The sequence below is a fragment of the Denticeps clupeoides genome, chromosome 17 (genome assembly GCF_900700375.1).
Source record: "Denticeps clupeoides chromosome 17, fDenClu1.1, whole genome shotgun sequence".
Lineage (NCBI taxonomy): Eukaryota > Metazoa > Chordata > Actinopteri > Clupeiformes > Denticipitidae > Denticeps > Denticeps clupeoides.
Genome location: NC_041723.1, coordinates 7714745 through 7733211, shown reverse-complemented (window position 1 = coordinate 7733211; position 18467 = coordinate 7714745). Strand labels below are relative to the sequence as shown.

At 45.4% G+C, this 18467-nt stretch overlaps 1 protein-coding gene across 3 annotated transcripts; it reads right to left on the bottom strand.

The window, feature by feature from the left end:
• Positions 1–18198, bottom strand: LOC114766883 (USP6 N-terminal-like protein). Of its 3 annotated transcripts, XM_028958214.1 has the most exons (14): positions 18053–18198; positions 11271–11344; positions 9365–9450; positions 8954–8996; positions 8200–8280; positions 8008–8115; positions 7215–7324; positions 5490–5538; positions 4619–4739; positions 3542–3636; positions 3407–3472; positions 2914–3013; positions 2457–2609; positions 1–2075 (listed from the first exon to the last, which is right to left on the bottom strand). In XM_028958214.1, exons 2-14 carry the CDS (start codon positions 11334–11336, stop codon positions 946–948), a joined length of 2208 nt encoding a protein of 735 aa, XP_028814047.1. In that variant the 5' UTR covers positions 11337–11344; positions 18053–18198; the 3' UTR covers positions 1–945. The 3 variants fall into 3 exon arrangements, with proteins under 3 accessions (XP_028814047.1, XP_028814045.1, XP_028814046.1); XM_028958212.1 differs by having other exon boundaries at positions 3407–3636; XM_028958213.1 differs by lacking the exon at positions 18053–18198 and adding an exon at positions 16135–16618 and having other exon boundaries at positions 3407–3636.
• Between the last annotated feature and the right edge of the window lie 269 nt (positions 18199–18467).

Below are 18467 nucleotides of genomic sequence, written 5' to 3'. Positions count from 1 at the left end.
TAAATGTCAAACTTGCTTTTTTCCCCCCAGTCGAAAAGTTGTAACATTACAATTTTAGCACACTTGTTGAAGTCAAAAGGGAACCATGAAAACTTTGGGCAGAAGTCGTCATTTCCTTCAAAAGGGAATGCAAACGAATGAACAGTCCGACCTGAGACACTCGCGTGAGATTTAAATATTTTCTGTACATGATACAAAACGTAAGAACATCAAACAATATAAGTTAATAAAGCATTAACGACCTTCATTTATAAATGTTGTGGGCAGGGACTCGTAATGAAAAACTGAAGATGACCTCTAGGTGGCGCTATTGCTTGACATATGGCACTCGGCCACCGTTGGCTGATGGCGTCCCTATAGTGCTTGATGGTACAACGTCTGGCAGTTCCACCGATGGAAGCACCAGCGGCAGTCGTCTGATCTTCAAATACAACAGACGTCTGCGCGCTACATTACAGTGCGAGCAGGAGTTCTTAACAAGACAAAAGGGACAAAAACTGTTCCCTGTTCTTCCTTTCTTAAACACAGGAAAAGAAGTGACCAGTACTTCTGCGCTGCGCCATTTTTCTTTAAAATGTGAGGAATGTGAGCCCGCTCACTCAGGGAAAATAAATTAGCCACAGCAGAGCAGTGGTGCATTGTGGGGGGGGGCATGGACACTTGTTTCAAATTTGAAGTACGCGCCTCCAAAGCTCCGCTAGCGTCTAATACTGTATGATCTGTGTGTGGAACTTCACACGCTCCAAGCGCAGAATTGCAACTCGGTAACAACTGCGTCCAAACAACTGGTATAAAAGCATTCCAGCCTAAAGAAGGTATATTTATAAAATGGCTAAAAGGTTTTGTTGCTGTTGATTAAGAAAGGACAGCCTGAAGACTGACGGTAATGGCTGCACCCCCAATTTGTATGGCTTTCGTTATTATTGCGATGGCCTCTTTTGTTTTTTAAAAGGTCACAGACTTGGGCAGGTCCTGGCAAGGGCTGTACGCCCTGTAAAAATCAGGTTGGGACTGGACTGGAGGAACTCCCGTGGACTGTCTGGTAGGTTTTGAGGCGGCTGAGGACCCCCCAAGCCCCCTGGCCGCGCACAGCCTGGCTGCCTCTTGGCTGGCAGAGACAGGCTTCTGTCTGGGCGAGTCAAGCGGGGGGAAAGTGGGCTGGGCGTGGAGACCGTCTGCAAAAGAGGGTGGGGGCAGAGGGAACACTGACTCGGGGGTCACCCACCTGTCCTGGCCTTCGTATCGCAGCTCGGGGCGCAGGGTATTGGAGAAGGCAGGAGGCGGGGGAAGGAAGGGGCCACAGTCTGCTGGTGACGGAAGGTCGGTTGCTGGTGGAGGGGGCGGTAAACCGCTCAGCCTCAGCGTTTCCTTCGCCGGCTCTGCGCCAAAGCCAGTGGCTGCCATGTCCAGCAGATGGTGCAGGTAACGGTCCGCCTCCTCTCCCTCCATCCCTCCTTCGGAAAGGTTGTCATAGTGGGACGTGTTGGAAGGCCGGCGGTGGCCAGTAAGCGAAGGCACAGGGAGTGTTGCTGGAAACTGTCGGGGTAAATGTGGTTCCAGGGTGTGAGAGTACAGAGAGGGGCGCTCCCCTACAAAACTGGGGCACGGAGATGGGGTTTTGGGTAGTGGCTGACTGCAGTCGTCCATATGGAGGGGTGGAGGTGGGGGCAGGTCAGGCAGGTTTAGTGAATGCACGCTGGTACTGTCTGCATCTGGCGGCTGGTATGGAGGAGGCCATTCGGATGAGTCCTGTACCTGCTCCTGCTCAGTCTGAACGCTGCTGAAGCCTCCTCGCCGAGGAATCTCGTCAGGAGTTTGCAGGGCCTGGCTATGTATCAACACTGGGTTGGGAGAGGGCATGGGTGGTGTACACACCCCACAGAGGCCCTGGGGACTCTGGGAATCACTGGGGGATGGGGTTTTATCCACTGAGATGGTGTTTTGTTGGACAAGCTGTGAGGTCGTAGGCTGGGTGCTGGCTTTGGTCTCAGCGACTGTGGGCTGTGGCTTAACTGGAATCAGCAGCACTGGCCGCTCCAGACCAAGAGGCTTTTTCGGTTGCTCATCTCCTTTTGCTGTAATAAACAAATAAATAAATCAAATAAGTTATATTTTACATAAAATACACACAATATAACAATCTGTCCTGATTAATTTATTGTCCACAAAATAGGTGAAAAATGGTGTCATGATTTAAAGAATTATTTTGAATGCTGTTACACATTAAAAACAGCGGGTGGCACAAACAGCAATTAAAAAAAAGGTATGAGCTATTCTTTCTCTATGACATGAACAGTGTACATAAATCAGGATCAAAACAGTAGTACATGTATATTTAAATCTATGATTAGAATTAAGGCCAGAAATGCAAGTTGTTCTTTAGTGGCACGTCAGACTACAGGGAGATGGGTAGGAACTACGGGGCGTGTACTGTATTCTCTGTATTTAAGATGTACCTGGAGGAGGGAGATCCAGCTTCATCTTGCGCAATTCGGACATGGAGGCCTGCAGCTGCTCTATCACAATATCATCACTGAGGTTGAAGGACTCTGAAATCTGCTCCTGCAGAAACTCTCTCAGATCTTCCAAGCCCATCTTAAGTAGACGCTCTGCAACAAAACACAGTCTCCCATCATCTGCAACATTACTCATCGTAAACATAGTCTACCACATATCCTGAACACACCACAGTAAACACGACACATACTCTACACAAAAATACACACGCCTTAATACGTTCTTTTTTAAAGCACCGATTAACACACATCCTGCACACAACACTACAAAGGTCCACACGTCCAAAAATACTTAAGTGAATCGAAATTACACCAACTATACACACACACACACGATGTCAAAGACTACATGCATTTTTTAAACAGGTTCTCTTTGGAGTGTACATGCTATGCTTACTTTTGTGAATTTTTAGAACGGTGTAGGCCATGGCAGTCAAAATCTTCTCCCCCTCTAAGATGTAGATGTCCCACAAACGCAGGGTAAGGGTAAATGGAGTCTGAACAGACAGGAAACGTTATTATATTACACAAGAACAATAAAAACATAGGAATAAATCAATATGGGAAAACACCAGTCACACAGCAATAACTCCTCCACAGGTCTGAGTGGTGCAGCGCTTTCAGCAAATGCCTGAGATATTAGCACTGTGCCGTTACTATGGAGACGACCCAAGCATTCCATTATTCTGTGGTCAGTATGGTGACGTAAGCACCCGACAGGAAGCAGAGGTCTGACTGGACTGATCTGGTGTGACAAGGGTCATTCTATTTTTTGTTCCCCTAGGAAACGGACAACAGAAACTGACATATAAGGCCCTGGACGAAGCCCTCCTGAGTGCGCTCAGCGATAACGTCAGCAGAGGACAAGCACAGAAGAAGGGATTACTCACCCTATCAATGAAGCACTGCAGGAACCATTTGGTTGTGTATATACCCGTGGACATCTGCTCCTTGTCCTGAAGAGAAGGGGGCATGGTGTGATTAAAGCACAGCCTGGAGAGCGGGGCTCTCGCTCGAATCCTTACCAAGTGTTTCTTTAGTTTGGGCATAAGCTTGGAGAGGATCTGGTCATGGTGGCCCTGGAACCGTTGCAGCTTGGGGAAACCAGGAATGAAGAATCCTTGAAATTAGAAAATCAAGAGAGAATTACGTCCAATTGGGTCATTTTAATATGCTAATCTTTCTAAAAATATATATTTTCTATCCTCTAACTATTCTTTGCGATTCTCCAATTGATAATTGAATAATGTGATTGAGGGAATTTTTTGCCATTAGTGAAATTGAATGGTCATTGTGAAGCACAGCAAGCACAGCCCACAGTGACATGAAATGTGTCCTCTGCTTTTAACCATCACCCTTGGTGAGCAGTTGGCAGCCATGAAAGGTGCCCGGGGAGCAGTGTGTGGGGACAGTGCTTTGCTCAGTGGCGCCACAGTGGCAACCTTACGATTATGGGTCGGATTCCTTACCTGCTAGGCCAAACACATTCTGCAAAACTAGATAAATGCTCTGGGACCGTTATGGCAGTGTTATGTCTATTCATTTAGAGTGAATTTTGAAAAGACAGACTGACTCTTATCAATGACATTATGTTATGTGTAAATGTATTGAAATTTACACCTTGTGTTGTAGATCGATGTGAGAGGACGGGAGATAGGTTTCTACCACCCTAACGTTCAGGTCTATTTCCCATCATTTGTCAAGAAGTAATAAAGGCAACATAGTGGTGCACTTCACTCCCATCAATTTGTGGTTTCATGCTTGATTTGAACATGAATGAACACTTTGACCGTTCACACACACCAGATCAGCAGGAGCTGCATTTAAATCTACCCTCTTCATCTTTTCAACAGCCCTGACAGGGGCAGTGGCGGCATAGCAGGTAAGGAGGCGGACCCATAATCAGAAGGTTGCCAGTTCGAATCGCGAACCAGCAAGGTGCCACTCAGCGAAGTACCCTCCCCACATGCTGCTCCCCGGGTGCCTGTCATGGCTGCCCACTGCTCACCAAGGGTGATGGGTTAAAAGCGGAGGACGCATTTCGTTGTGTGTGCACCGTGTGACAATCACTTTCACTGACTGGCTGGTACCAGCAGACTCACCGTGCATGGCATGTTTCTGGTTGGTCAGCAGCTGTGACAGGGCCCAGAAGGCATCCTCCTCGTTCATGTACATGAGCAGAATGGCAGCAACCTGGCTCATGCCCTGACAGTAGCTCACCTCCTGCATACGGACAGGGATCTGGTCAGACATCATAATTTCAAATCTGATAGATCGACTAAATAAATTACTATAGGACACATGATATAAAAAAAGACCTAGATTCTCATATCTAGATATCATTTTCATGTCCTCCCTCTGCTTTTATTTCACACATTTCAATCTCTTCTCTTTCCTTTCTGTAAATAAATACATTTCCCCAGTCTGCCCCACATATGTTCTTTCCCCACACGCTTTTCCTGTTTCCGCTTCAAACCATTTCTCCGTCCCAGTTCATCCAGCCTGTAATGGGCACACTGGGGAGGGGGGAAAACTAGGCCAGCAAGCACATGGTCATTTTTTTCTGGCATATCAACACGCATGCAGGGCCAAATCACACTGCTTAGGAATTTGTACCACCTGGCTTCTTCTAGTGCTTTGCCACAAACAGACAAAATTATTTTTAGGCCACACCTTCGCCATGACACGTAGCCGTTAACTTCAAATAATGGCAAGGGGGAAAAAAGCCAAGCTGCTGTAGCTGTGACCTCCGCCATCACAGGTCACTAGCGACAGACTGACCCCGTATAAACCGACACGGGTTGTGCTCGAGCGTGTGAATGAGCACATGTGCAGGCACAAGCAGTCTGCATGCCAAGCCATGAATAAAACAGAGTGTGCAGAGCAGCCCTTGCTGAGGGTGTGGTTGCTGGATGTACCCCCCCCCGGCTCCGAAGTGGGTTACGTAACCCCCCCTGCCCCTCCCGCACTTACCGTGTTGTACACAGAATACGCCGCCAGCACATGGAACAGGGCTTGCTGCCTGTTAGGAGGACAAGGACACAGTCAGCGCGACGCCTGTCATCAGCACGGCCGGGCAAACCTTTACACAGATGCATTACGTGCTTTTTTCTTAATGTATGATTCTCAAAGAGAAACAGAAAAAAAGATAAATGTTCCAGAAGTTTCCTTCTGTTTGTTGTCATTTTTTTAAAAAGACCTTGGTTGGCAGTGCAACACAGTTCTGTTGACCATCCTTTCCCACAGTGCACCCTCCCATCCTTTTTAAACTATTAATGAACCTGGGGTGGGGGTGGGTTTAGGTGGTAGATGTGCCAGACCCCTCTGCATGCCTGCAGTCAATTATCCCGCCGGTGACGTCGTTTCACGTCTCCACTCCACCACAAGGCAGAAACCAGTGAAACCACAGAGCAACCGAGGAGGCTTTTTCAAAAAAATGTCAGGCCCCGTTTGTTCAGCAAGGACGCCGGCTGAATGACTGATGGGTCTGTGGGCATTCGCAGCAATGGCCAGTCAGCAGTATACTGAATTAATTTCCGCAGGAAGGGGACTGAACCTCAGAAATGTAAAACCGAGAGAACATTTGCAAAACTACTTCTAATGCAAATTCGGCCCACAGAGTCAACCGGCCGTAGGAAATCTATTTAAAGAGCAGGACACTGCTTACAGCTGTTGACCAGGAAGGGGGCAGGAAATACAGCTATTGTACTGTGGTTTTCACCTTAGATGTGAGCTGGGGACTCTGTTCCTAATTGTGCTTCCACAATTATCAGCATATCTAATGTCCAGAAAAGCTCTAGTAGCATTACATACAATGGAAAGCCTCCCAGTAGGACTAAAACAGCTTCAAATAAAGACTTATAACAATGACCACAAAATGTCCCCTGATAACCGTATTAAAGGTGTGAAACACTCATTTCATGATTCAATTCAGCAACAATTCCTGATCAATGACAAAATATATAATCAGAGTAATCAGAGCAAAGGCTGCATATTTTGAAGAAACTAGAATATAAAACATGTTTTCAGTTATTTCACCCTCAGTGAGAATCTACCAATGTAAATGATCATGAAAACACATTGAATTTTTTGGATGTGTGTGTGTGTGTGTGTGTGTGTGTGTGTGTGTGTGTGTGTGTGTGTGTGTGTGTGTGTGTATATATATATATATATATATATATATATATATATATAAAACCATTAACACAGATGTATCACAGACATATGTTACATAATTATATTAACTACAAACATTTCTGATCAAAATTTTACCCTTTCACATAAACATAGCCAATCAGTAAACACAGTAAAAAAATATTCAAAATACAGCAACACCAGTGGACACACCAGTAAATCAAGGTGCAGCCCAGTGTCCCTTCGAACCCCTTCAACCAACACAACTAAAAGAGAGGAAGACCCTGTTTTGGCTGAGAGGTTTAGGAGATTAGCCCAGCTTGGGAGTGGAGTGCACATGGAAAGGGGGGCTTATATCTGAATACATGGGACCAGGAAGCGAAGAGATTAGGAGAATGAAGGATGATAACCAAAACAAACAGGGAGAGATTTGGATAATGAGCTTTTAACATTGAGGCAAAACACAGAAAAGGCTCTCAGAACAAAGCACCCACCAGGGCAGCGATGATGTGGTGGAGCTCAGGGGACACGTGAAAGATTCAAATGCAGTTACTATGGACTCACTTGACACCGAAGCGATCCATGAACATGACGTGATTTCGGAAGGTCCTGTTCACGTCCAGGTCAATCTGTCTGATTTCTGTAGAGTAGCTTCTGGCTTGCAGTTTCATTTTCTGGTTGACCACAAAAAAACAAAGAAAAAAAGAATTTGGCCAAATATAATATTAAATACTAAATTAACTTTAGTACATGAATGCTGGGAAACTGTGGCATGTCAAAGCAGATGAAAGGTGGTAGAAAGTGGGTCAAATGGACTGTGTATTGTGAAACTATCCCCTGAGTGGCAGTTCTTCTCATGACAAACAGAGCTAAACCTCAGTGACCACATGATCTTCAATTTTAGCAGCCGTGTGAATGACGAGCAGTGGTGGCAGAGTGCTCTCTAAGGCCTCTCTAAGGCCTTCTCAAATTGTCTTTGCCCAATGGTAACATATCACGAGCAGATCCTGGGTTAATCTTCAGTCGCCCATTACCCAGACTTCCCTTGAAGCAGCTCTGCAGAGCCTCCAGACTGTGAATCATTTGGGAGCTGTCTGTATATGTTTGCTGCTCTATAACAGGGAACATCTGTTTAGGAAATCGTGGCTCACAGGCAAGCTGTCCTTTAAAGTGCCCTTCTGATTAAACAGTGTGTAATTTTTTAAATATGTGTGCTTTATAAAGACCTGACTGGATAAGGATATAGTTTTAGGATTGCAAGTTACATTTTGTGGGAAAAAATACTGAAATGAATTGAACATCTGAAATGAACTGAAATGAACATCTGAGCTGCCAAAGCCTCCCCTTTACCACTCACCTCATATTTGCCCTCATTTTCGTTCCTCACTTTCTCCACATCCAGCATCAGAGCCCAGGCCCGTCCTCTCAGGTGCAGCGGGATGCCCTTATACACACGCTTCAACAGCTGAGAGAGAGGCCGCGCAGAGGGTGGTCAGTGGGGAAAGATGGCCATGCAGCGATCTCTGCAGCGCTGCACATTCATGCCTACCTTGTCGCTGTTCCTGTACTTCTCCCATTTATTCACCATCTTCAGCCACTTTTGAGCCCGCTCCACCTCCTGCTGTTTTTGCTGTACATAAAAGAGCAAAATAATACATTCTTGAGTAAGGGAAAAAAGCAACTTCACTTTAAATGAATTCCCTGGTATGAACAGAACATGGTGCATAGCAACATACAGAGAAAATACTGTTAAGAGCATTGATATGGTCATAAAATTGAATATGATGTTAAAAAAATAAAACCATTTGCAGTCGTAAAATCTAAAGACCAAATGGATTTGCACTGTTGTAACTGTTCCAATTGTTTATGTTCAATTTAAGAACGTATTCTGTTTAATTATGTGTATTTTAGTGTATAGGGCAAGGTACTTTTATTCTGAAACCTACATTAAGCATAAGGGGATGGAGTAATAACACGCCAACAGCGAGTGTTTGCAGCAAGCTGTGTAATAAGTTCAAAGATGAAGTGTTGTGCATTTTTCTATTTATCTGTAAACTAATATGATAAGTATTGTCAGTTTTCACTGTTCTTGGTGGTCCAACAATTTGAAGATTTGGAGAGACCTAATAAAACCTGTGAAGGAAACCACTTGCATCCGTATGTGCCTGAAAGGGAGTCACACTTATGCTCATTATACTTAAAATAGAACATATGTAAATGGAGTAATGTATTGTTCTTTGGGCAGTAATATCACAGCCAAACATTAAAAAAAATCACAGTGGAGTACCAAAGAATGAATTTACCTTCTCCTCAACTGCACTTGGTGTTGGTGGCAGCTCCTTCTCACTAGGAAAGAAAATGTATGTGTTGGTATTTTACCAATACAGACTCTTGTGCAGAAGGGGGCAAAGACTGCAAATGGTTATCTGTTTTGTGTGTGTGTGTGAGAACACTGGATGCATTTATCACAATAAATATCAAAATGCTACCCATCCTTAAAAATAAACATGAGGGGAAGACTGCTTTTGGACAAAGCTATAAATAAGATGGAGAAAAGTACTGTGTGTGTAGTTAGAGACTATAATAATAATGTGTCTCTGAGAGTTCTGGCACACTGGCCGGTTTTCCCCTTTCGCTCGCTACCCTGTCGTCAAACAAGCAGCAATAAATCTTCCTGCTCTTGACCCAGCCTGGCCAGGCCGGAGAAGACTTACTGCAGGAAGCCGAATCGGTCCATGACCTTGTAGAGACTGCTGTCGGCATCTTCCCAGGGGTCGATGTGCACATCCTCGTGCCTGCCCTGTACATAGACATGTCAGCATGGTTGGAGAACGCAAACAGAAAAAAAAACAAACAGTTTGCTATTTTGCATGGTTACACAATGCATTTAGTCTTCCGCACACCTTATCATCCAAAAGTTTATCTGTAAAGATTATGAACATCACAATGCAAGGCTGTACAAACATCACTAGTTTCTTCTGTGAATTGAACCAGAACCCATCGTTTAATTGGAAGATTAAGAGTTCGCTTTACGACAAAGCTTCATTAAGGTTCCCTGTTCCAGAAAAACTCCCAAGCAATATATATCATTCCATCTGTCTACCTTAATCCTAATTAAGCAATGGCTGGAAAGAAAACTGTTCATATATTCTTAACTGAAGGATAATGGAAAAAAGCAACTAATTTAAGCCCAAGCTTGAGTTTATAGTCAGCCAAACCATCTAGAAAAAAAAAAAAAAGTCTTATGAGTGTTATGTTCATATTTATGAGTTTATTGCTCATAAATATGATCGGGGCAAGGCCGGTGTAGGTCATCCCAAATGAAGCATGGTGGGTACTGCAGGGTGCTACAGGGCTGCTCTTCTTCAGCTAAAGTGGATGAGGTAGGGCTCCAAATATTTACTACTGAAAGCTCTCTGTAAAGAGGAGGTTCTCCTGTCCATCAAATATCTAAATACAGCATGCGGTCACATCAGCCAATGAACATCCAACTTGGAGCTAGCTCGACTATTACATAGGGGTTACTCGTAAAGGCATGAGCAAATCCGCTGAATTGCCTTAATTGTCTGTCCGAGCCATATTTTCACGGGTGTATTTATTTGTTTATTTGTTCTCTTTACCTTTCAGAAAGTAAAATGTACCTGAAATTTGTTAAACTAAACTTAAGTGTGAATCAGATATCAATGACTTTTCCATCACTTTATATGTTTATTTTGTACTCCAAAACTTTTAAAGGCCTGGAAAATTATCTTTTCAAATTCCATGACTTCATCAGGTTTTTAATGACCGTATGAACCCTGATTATAAAAACTGAAATTCCAGTTCATGGTATACAGATGTCAGGTTTTCTTTTCAACAACCCCACAAATCCATGACTCTTGCATAATCCAGTCCAACGTCAGTAAATTTCAATATGCATGTCCCTGCCTGGGGCTCATGTTAGATGTGCACGCTGGGATACACTTCTCACAACCAGAGAACCCTCCTGAAATATTATTATTACTGATTATAACATTATTATTATTATTACTAATTATAACAATAATAATATATCCAGTAATAACAGCAATGTTTATAATAATAACAACAATAATAGTATACTTATTAATACTATGTGCCATAGATACATGCTCAGCAATTATCGGTGCAAGCACAAGTACTAAAAGTGCTTTAAAAAACAGTCACTGTTCTGAAAAGTTCTTGGCATTTAGGCTGCAAGGTAAATTTCGGGTTCAGGGTGTGTTTACATGATCTCGTGCCCCTACAGCGTCCTGGCACATTGACCATGCCAGCAGAGCAACCAATCCCAGGCCATTGGTCTTCACAGCGTCCCCGGCCACCCTGCTCGGCCGAGGTCGGCCATTACTCAATGATGAAGTTCCTGCGAGTGGCCTTAATAAAAGCCCCATTCCCTGGGTGCTGGGATTAGAGTGAACGTTTTCATCATCCACCATGCCGGCACGGCCAAAGGGCCGGCCTGTTCTTAACTTTACGCTAACATCTCTGAGGATTACAAATCTCCTGTCAGATTCTAATCAAAAGTCTTATTTTTAACCTGACGTGACATTTTAAAGCCGATCGTATGTGTCTGTTCTCTGGCACCGGACCAGTGTGACTGACCTTGTCATATTTTGAGATGATGTCAGCTCGTTCCTCGGCTATTAATGTGTCGATGTCCTTCTTCATCTCAAAATCTAGACGGGGATAAAGATATGAAACGGACACAAGTTAACACCGATTAAGCACAGTTTAAATTAAGTGTGGCACGTGACCTCACATCGCACACGTGTTCACCGGCCTCATGTAAACACGGAGGAGACACGAGCACCAAATGACACCGAGAGCGGGGTGAAGAGCGGGGTGTAAACCAGGCAGCGGGAGAGGATCTTCTCAAATAAACACAGCATCTGCTCTACACTCTGCACAGGTCTTCCTGCCTTCTCTCTATCAGCCCTGTAGGAGCCCTGCCGGTTGGAGTGAGTGGAGTATCTCCTGAGGACCTTGGTGTTTTTCAGTGAAAGCTGGCTGCATGGTGTTCCCACCTCTAGTGGGGATCGGTGGGATGAGTGGAGGAAGGAAGGGGGGCAGCTTCAGCTGCTCAAGCACTAATCCAACTGATGTCTGCTAGAATTACTACAACAGACATGGCGAAGGGGGAGGAGGAAGTCACCAAGACCAGGGACGAGTGGCCACCACAACAAAACACGAGTTTCATTCCATTTTCAAGGCCAAAATGGAAAAACGTACTCCACATACTAATTTTAATCTTTGTTTAATGGCTGAATCTGTATTCAATGAATAAATGCACACCCTAATCATTTCTGAGAGGGAGGACTGCTAGAAGTGCCCGGATCTAGAACTAGACAAGGTGTGGCAGCAATGAAAAAATCTAACAAGAGGTATATGCATAGGAAAGCATATATTTATCATTTCTATAATTGTTATCCTGAACGTGGGGCAGTGGTGGCCTAGCGGTTAAGGAAGCGGCCCCGTAATCAGAAGGTTGCCGGTTCGAATCCCGATCCGCCAAGGTGCCACTGAGGTGCCACTGAGCAAAGCACCGTCCCCACACACACTGCTCCCCGGGCGCCTGTCATGGCTGCCCACTGCTCACTAAGGGTGATGGTTAAAAGCAAAGGACACATTCATTGTGTGCACCATGTGCTGTGCCGCAGTGTATCACGATGATAATCACTTCACTTTCACTGTTCCCCTCTCCTATTTGTAAAGTGTTCTGAACTCCCCAGTGCCTGGCCTTGCCTTGCCATTCATATTTTAATGTTAATATTACAGAGTTATGCTTGAAAAGTGGCAGTGTGTTCACATGCATACACAAAGCAGCAACAATCAACCCATTTTCAAATAAAGCTACAGCTGAACTCCATTAAACTTTGTTTCAAATGTTTGCTGCAGTGACGTAAACCCCGAAAACCCTTTTCCAAGTTACAGAGAAGCAAATCTGGCTTGGTGTTGTTTTATTTGAGTCTCCCTGTTCATATTAAATGCAGGAGTAGCTACAGAAGACCCCAAAATAAATATGAGCATAAGTGCACACCCTGACATAACTCTCAATCAATAAGTGGATCTGAAGCATTTTGAATAATCTTTCTAGCATTTCTTTCTGCCATTTTTTAACAGCAGCTTGAATCTGTCACAAACTCTTCTGGTGTGGAGTTGTGTTTTTCCCCCCATGGTGCTTCCATGAACCACAAACATTTTTTCCAGGCGGTTATTAGAAGCCAAGGTTTAAGAGAAGAGCACAGCCATCCACAGCGTCTCTGCAAGCCGCTCCGCGGTCTCCCGGTCCGCCCTGTAGCCGACCTGGACATGTGGCGACAACAGGCATGTCGAGTGGACGCCCGGCCTGTCCAGCACCTGCCAGTCAGTTGTGGCTCTGCCGAGCGAGCGGGCGCTGCAGGCGCGGACGTACAGTTGTCTCCTCTGCCCCGCCCTCCCACCTGTCATACTTTTCCTTTCTTCCTCGCGCACAGGAATGCGGTTCGCGGGCCGAGCGGAACAGCATTTGTTTCTTTCAGCCTGTGCCACTCCGCTCTTGTTTTTTATATCACAGACTCAGAAGAAAAGGCGTGGCCCTGAGCTGAATGTCCATGAGCTGGTTTCAACACCGCAGTGGGTGGCTTCAGTGTAAACACCCCGAAACTCTGCCATCATAAATGGAAGGTACAGTGTCAGGCAGAGTGTTAGGTGTGGTAACATCGCAGCCAAGATGGTGACAGTTCCTCCTTTGTGCAACGTTGAGCTGCTTGTTAAGAAATGTATGTGCAGAAGAGGAAAATATGAAACAAAACAGCAAACGGCCGCCAACAACACTGTTTCGGGGGTAAAAGCGCTCCTGTTTGCAATATGCCATAATGCTATTCAGTTGTTATTTTACCACACTATTGAACAAATGAACACAGAAGAACTGAATGTGATGACAGGAGTTACTCCTTTTTGTGCTTTCTACCTTCACCATCTGCGATTGGAAATGATGCCAGATTTAACACATGGATTGAAATGCTGAAATGTCAGCGCAAATGAACTATTCCAAAGTGACTGTCTATGCAGAGCAAGTATAGTGAACCTACTACAGCCTGCAAGCATGCCTACGCTCGCCTATACACAGCCTATGTGAGGGCCACCAAAGCCACTTGAGAAACTCACACTTTCACCTGGATGGCAATATCATCTTGTACCAGTGACGCCATTTTACCAAGATTGCACCATGACAGTGTAAAATCCGAACAGCCGGGTTCTCAACTACACACTTTCAGGAGAAATTAATCTGAGTTAACCCTCTGGATTACAGCATGAGGAACAGAATTAGGATTAGGAGACCAGATGTGACATGGTAAACAGACATGTGGCAGATATGATTCAATGGGGGGAAAACAACAGCACCCCTCCCAGATCATCTCCCCAAACAATGATCTCCACCTCGTGCAGCAGGAGGCGAATGTTGGGGTGGTAGTAGCCTAGTGATCACGCCTATGACCCAGAATACCCACTTACTACCATTGTAGGGCGCTACGAAATCTGTTTTATTATTTCCTAAATTCAATTTCTTCCATTTTAATTCTTCTGAAATACCTACATCATTATGGAGTGGGTCGGGAAAAAACATTTCCATATAAATAATATGTGCATTTCATGCAAATAATTATTTGACAATATTGCACATAACTGTTTTAGCAGTCTTTGCATGATGGAGTTTGCATACTCCACATTCACTCTCCAACCACAACTTGACTAAATAGAGTGGGGGAGATTCTGATGACTAAACTCCGTTCCCAATGTTTCAGACTCCATGTTTCAGATTTAAACGTACACTGAGCTTGCAGCCCACGCACGGTCACGTGTCAGATAACGGCAAGATCACAAAACGCCAAGATATTAATGTTGCCCGACCAGCAAACTGAGCATCTTGTTACAAATGAACCCCAATTGCTCGTTGATGTTATAACATTATGTTATAAGAATTAGCCGAGAGTCCTCCAGGTTCAGATACGTACAGATGCATATTCATCATGGTAAGGAATTTAGATGACAGAACACACACACACAAAAAAAACCACTCCGCTATTACGCCACAAAGTGGGCTAAATGAAGATGTTATTAGAAACAGGGTCGGGTTGAACACAGTGTTCCTTCTCTTCTCTCCCTCCTTCTGGAGACACAACAGTCATGGCTGAACAGGAAGGAACCGGCACAAACACCCACATGTATGGCTTTGATTAGCAAAGGACCTTCTGGTGGACGGATGCTTGGGGACCCTTTGTGACAGCGGTTCTTTGTGAAGATTATTTTTGGCCCTGGGAGAAGTGAACTCTACACCTCCCTGCAACGAGGAATGGAAGGAAGGAGTGGAAATGTTGAAATAATGCTATTTTGTTTTGTTGTTCTGTTGAGTGTTAATATGTATTTTATAAGCACGGTCACGTTATAAAAACACTTTCAACAAGATAAAGTTAAGACTTTTTATGACTATTTCATGTCCACACTGGCAACAACTAGAAAGGAAATCAAAAATTACATCTACAAACATTATGTAATACATATATGATCACATCTATATTATTTCATCTAATATAAAATGCAGATATTTTTAACTGAAAAGAATGCCACTAAAGTGGTTTATTTAGGGTTACGCAATATGATGTCCTGTCATGGGCAGATAAGTACGCTTTCTCAAAGGCAACATCTAATGAGGAGTGAGTTCCCCAAAAACATCACCACGATAAGTCACATCATCTCACGAAAACACCGCCCAAGCTGACCAATAAGGATGTTCTCACCCTATTAATCACCATAACCAATCACACCAATTCTGAATAATATCAATACTCCTTCACATGATGAGTTGTCAGAATAGCTGATGTAACAGCCTTTAATAAACGGAACTAAGAACAATATTATTGGAACAGATCCCGTCACCAGTTTATGATAAGAGGCCTGGTGCGAATTTCGTTTTCAGCCAATGCTGCAAGACTATAAATGCGTCATTTCCCCAAAGCCATTACACACTTTCTTTCCACCGTGGCATCTAGCAACATGAGAAATGAGAGAATCCACCAGACGCCCACATTTCTGGTAATTTCTGCCATTTTCTGCCAGTCACCAATCTTTTGGTCACCGAGAAGAAGTCTCACTTTTTTCCGATGAACCCCACTCTGTGTAACCACAGGCTTCATGTTTACATGCAGAGAACCCCACCAATGGGAATACATCCAGAGCAGAATGGTTCAAGAATAGCCCCGTCCCTGGGGCATGCTGGGACTGTCGCATCTCCTGGCTGCTGTTCGCGGATCCTGTCTGCTGAGAAGCCCCGCCTCTAAAAAAAGGACCAAGTTTCCAAACCCTTCTCGACTTCCCCAGTCCTGAGACTACGCCACCACTAACCTTTAACAACAACGACAAAAAAATGTTGAACGATATTTATTTCTACATTATTTCATGATCCTTGCCCGGAACAGAGAAATCTCACCGGCAGCCAGGCTTCCCGGGTTGCTGTTCACCGTTCTGCAATGGGCCCTGTGGCCCCAGGAAGGGCCATTAAAAAGGCTCTTTGTGCGGGAAATAAAATAATATTATCCGTGTAAGGGATATCCTCAGGAGGAGCCGAACAAAGGGCTTTATTGATGCAGGAGACGAGTCATGAAATCCTGAAAGTCCACGCCGCTGGTGGAAGTGCAACCGCTGCTGCTGCTGCTGCCGCCGCTCGGTTCACGAAGATGGAGGAGGACAAAAAGGCAGCAGGAAGTGCACCCCGAGCAGCGTCACTACGCGCTTTACTTCTGATTGCCACCGCTGGCTGGTGGGAGAGAGCGAGGCAGCGCGACAGGCAGGAAGAGGAAACTGGTCCGCACGCGACGCTGGCCGCGATGCAGGCGCTGGCCCTCCCTCACCGGCCGGGAGGAATTGAGTCACTCGCCGCACGCTCGGCTCCGCTAGCTTCTCACAGCTGTATTTACAGGGATGAGCCACGGCTCTTCTCTGTCTGGCTCTTTCGTTTTGTTTTTTTTATATCGTGTGACAACGTCACCAACCGGTTAACCCGGTTCAGATCTCAATCACCATTCCATTCGTGCAGAAATAATCTCTAGGTTCTAAGCAGTCATGCTATAAGGGATTTTGGGGAGGCTAATGTATTTCAGAACATCATGTGACCTGTAAATGTGGGGAAAATAGCTTGACAAAATCATGTGTCATTTGATGTGAGTTTGTTCATTGTCAAATAAAGTTGAATGTAAATACAGCTCCAGTGTCCCTTTTGTCCCCTTTATAGTGTACTTCCGGTATGGTTTTTTTTATTCTATTTAATTTTGCTGCTCTCATGTTTCACTGTCCACTTTCTGCAGTGATGATGTGAATAAGGATTATTATCTATTATCTATTTTAGAACGGCATGTAAAAAACGCAAATGTCATTTTGTCCGCCACTGCCAATCTGAACTATGAAACAAGCTGATGAAAAGGGTGTGTGTGTGTGTGTGTGTGTGTGTGTGTGTGTGCATCAACTTGGAAAATGTAGGCGACGGACACGATTTTGGGAACGGAGTTTCCGTACCGCACAGTGAGGGTGACAGCCACGGCTTCCATTGGCCTTATACAGACTAAACGCTGCATAGTGAGCTGCTGGTGGCCTACTTCTGCTCCAGGAGGGCCGGGTGAGGGTGGGGGTGCGTGTGATTAAAAGGCGGGGAAACACAGCAGATGTTACAGTAATAAAGCACGCGTTACTGCGGTATATTTCATATATATATATATATTTTAAGAGGACATGCGTGTCGAGTCGAGAGAAAGGTGGGGCGGGCCGGAATTGTGTCTCAAGGGAAACCAACCTCTGCCCCACCTTTTCCGACACCGAGAGGAAACCGGCCCAGCAAACACCGCGACTTCCTGTCGCATCTCACCCCTGCCACCCTTAAAAAAAAAAAAAAAAAAACATCTGGTTCCAGCTGCTCGGCTGAAGGGGTGACAACAATGGCGGGAGAAGCCGCATGAATAAAGGAGCACGGGAATAAACGTGCAGGTCCCTTTTACCCTCCGACGCAGCACGTCACGGCTGCACGTGCCTGTCAGACGCCAGACACAAATGACAAAAACGTCCGGCCGCCGGTTCCGAACCGCGGCGCACGGAGAAGGCGGCGCCCGTTCCGCCTGAAACCGAGTTCGGCTTCCGAATGCTTTACTCCACCCAGCGAGCCGTGTGCGCGTTTTAATCATCAACCAAACCCCGCCGTAAATGTCCAGCGTCCCTGTCAGGTACCGTTACGGAGCGGCGATGGGACTCGGTGGCTCGCCTGGTTAAAAAAAAAGAAAAAAAAGAAAAAAAGAAAAGCGGGGGAGCGCAACAAAAAAGGAGGAGAAAAAAAAGAACGACAACGGCGCCGAACCTCCTACCTGTTCGGGTGACTCTTCGGTTCTCCCCAGACGGCGCCGCGGCGCTCTCTTCTCATTATTTCCCCGCGCTTCGGGCAGCCAGGCGGCGTCGGCGGCGGCGCTGGACCGACGTGGAGGCGGGAGCGCGCGTCGTCACGGGGCCCTCCGCCGGGCGCGCGCGCGCGCGCGTGCCCGTTCACGCGCGCCCGCGCGCGCTCCCGCCTTCGGCCCCGGCGTGGCGCTCGCGACACCCAGGAGAACGTCGCGCGGACGCGCGGCCCGCTTAATACGTCCGAATTTCAAGTTTGTTTGGCTTCGAAGCCATGGCTTCGAGTTGTGCCATTTATTATAGCCAGTTGTTATTTTTATACGACACATGAACAATTTAAACGTCTTTTTATTTATTGAGATGCTCAGTTATTGAGAGGTTGAGATG

Coding starts and splice junctions, on each gene's coding strand:
- LOC114766883 (XM_028958212.1), bottom strand. CDS start 11,336: ATGAAGAAGGACATCGACACATTAATAGCCGAGGAACGAGCTGACATC. Junction 8,281..8,953: donor CAAGTGCAGTTGAGGAGAAG/GTAAATTCATTC, acceptor TTTTATGTACAG/CAAAAACAGCAGGAGGTGGA. Junction 8,116..8,199: donor AGTACAGGAACAGCGACAAG/GTAGGCATGAAT, acceptor CCTCTCTCTCAG/CTGTTGAAGCGTGTGTATAA.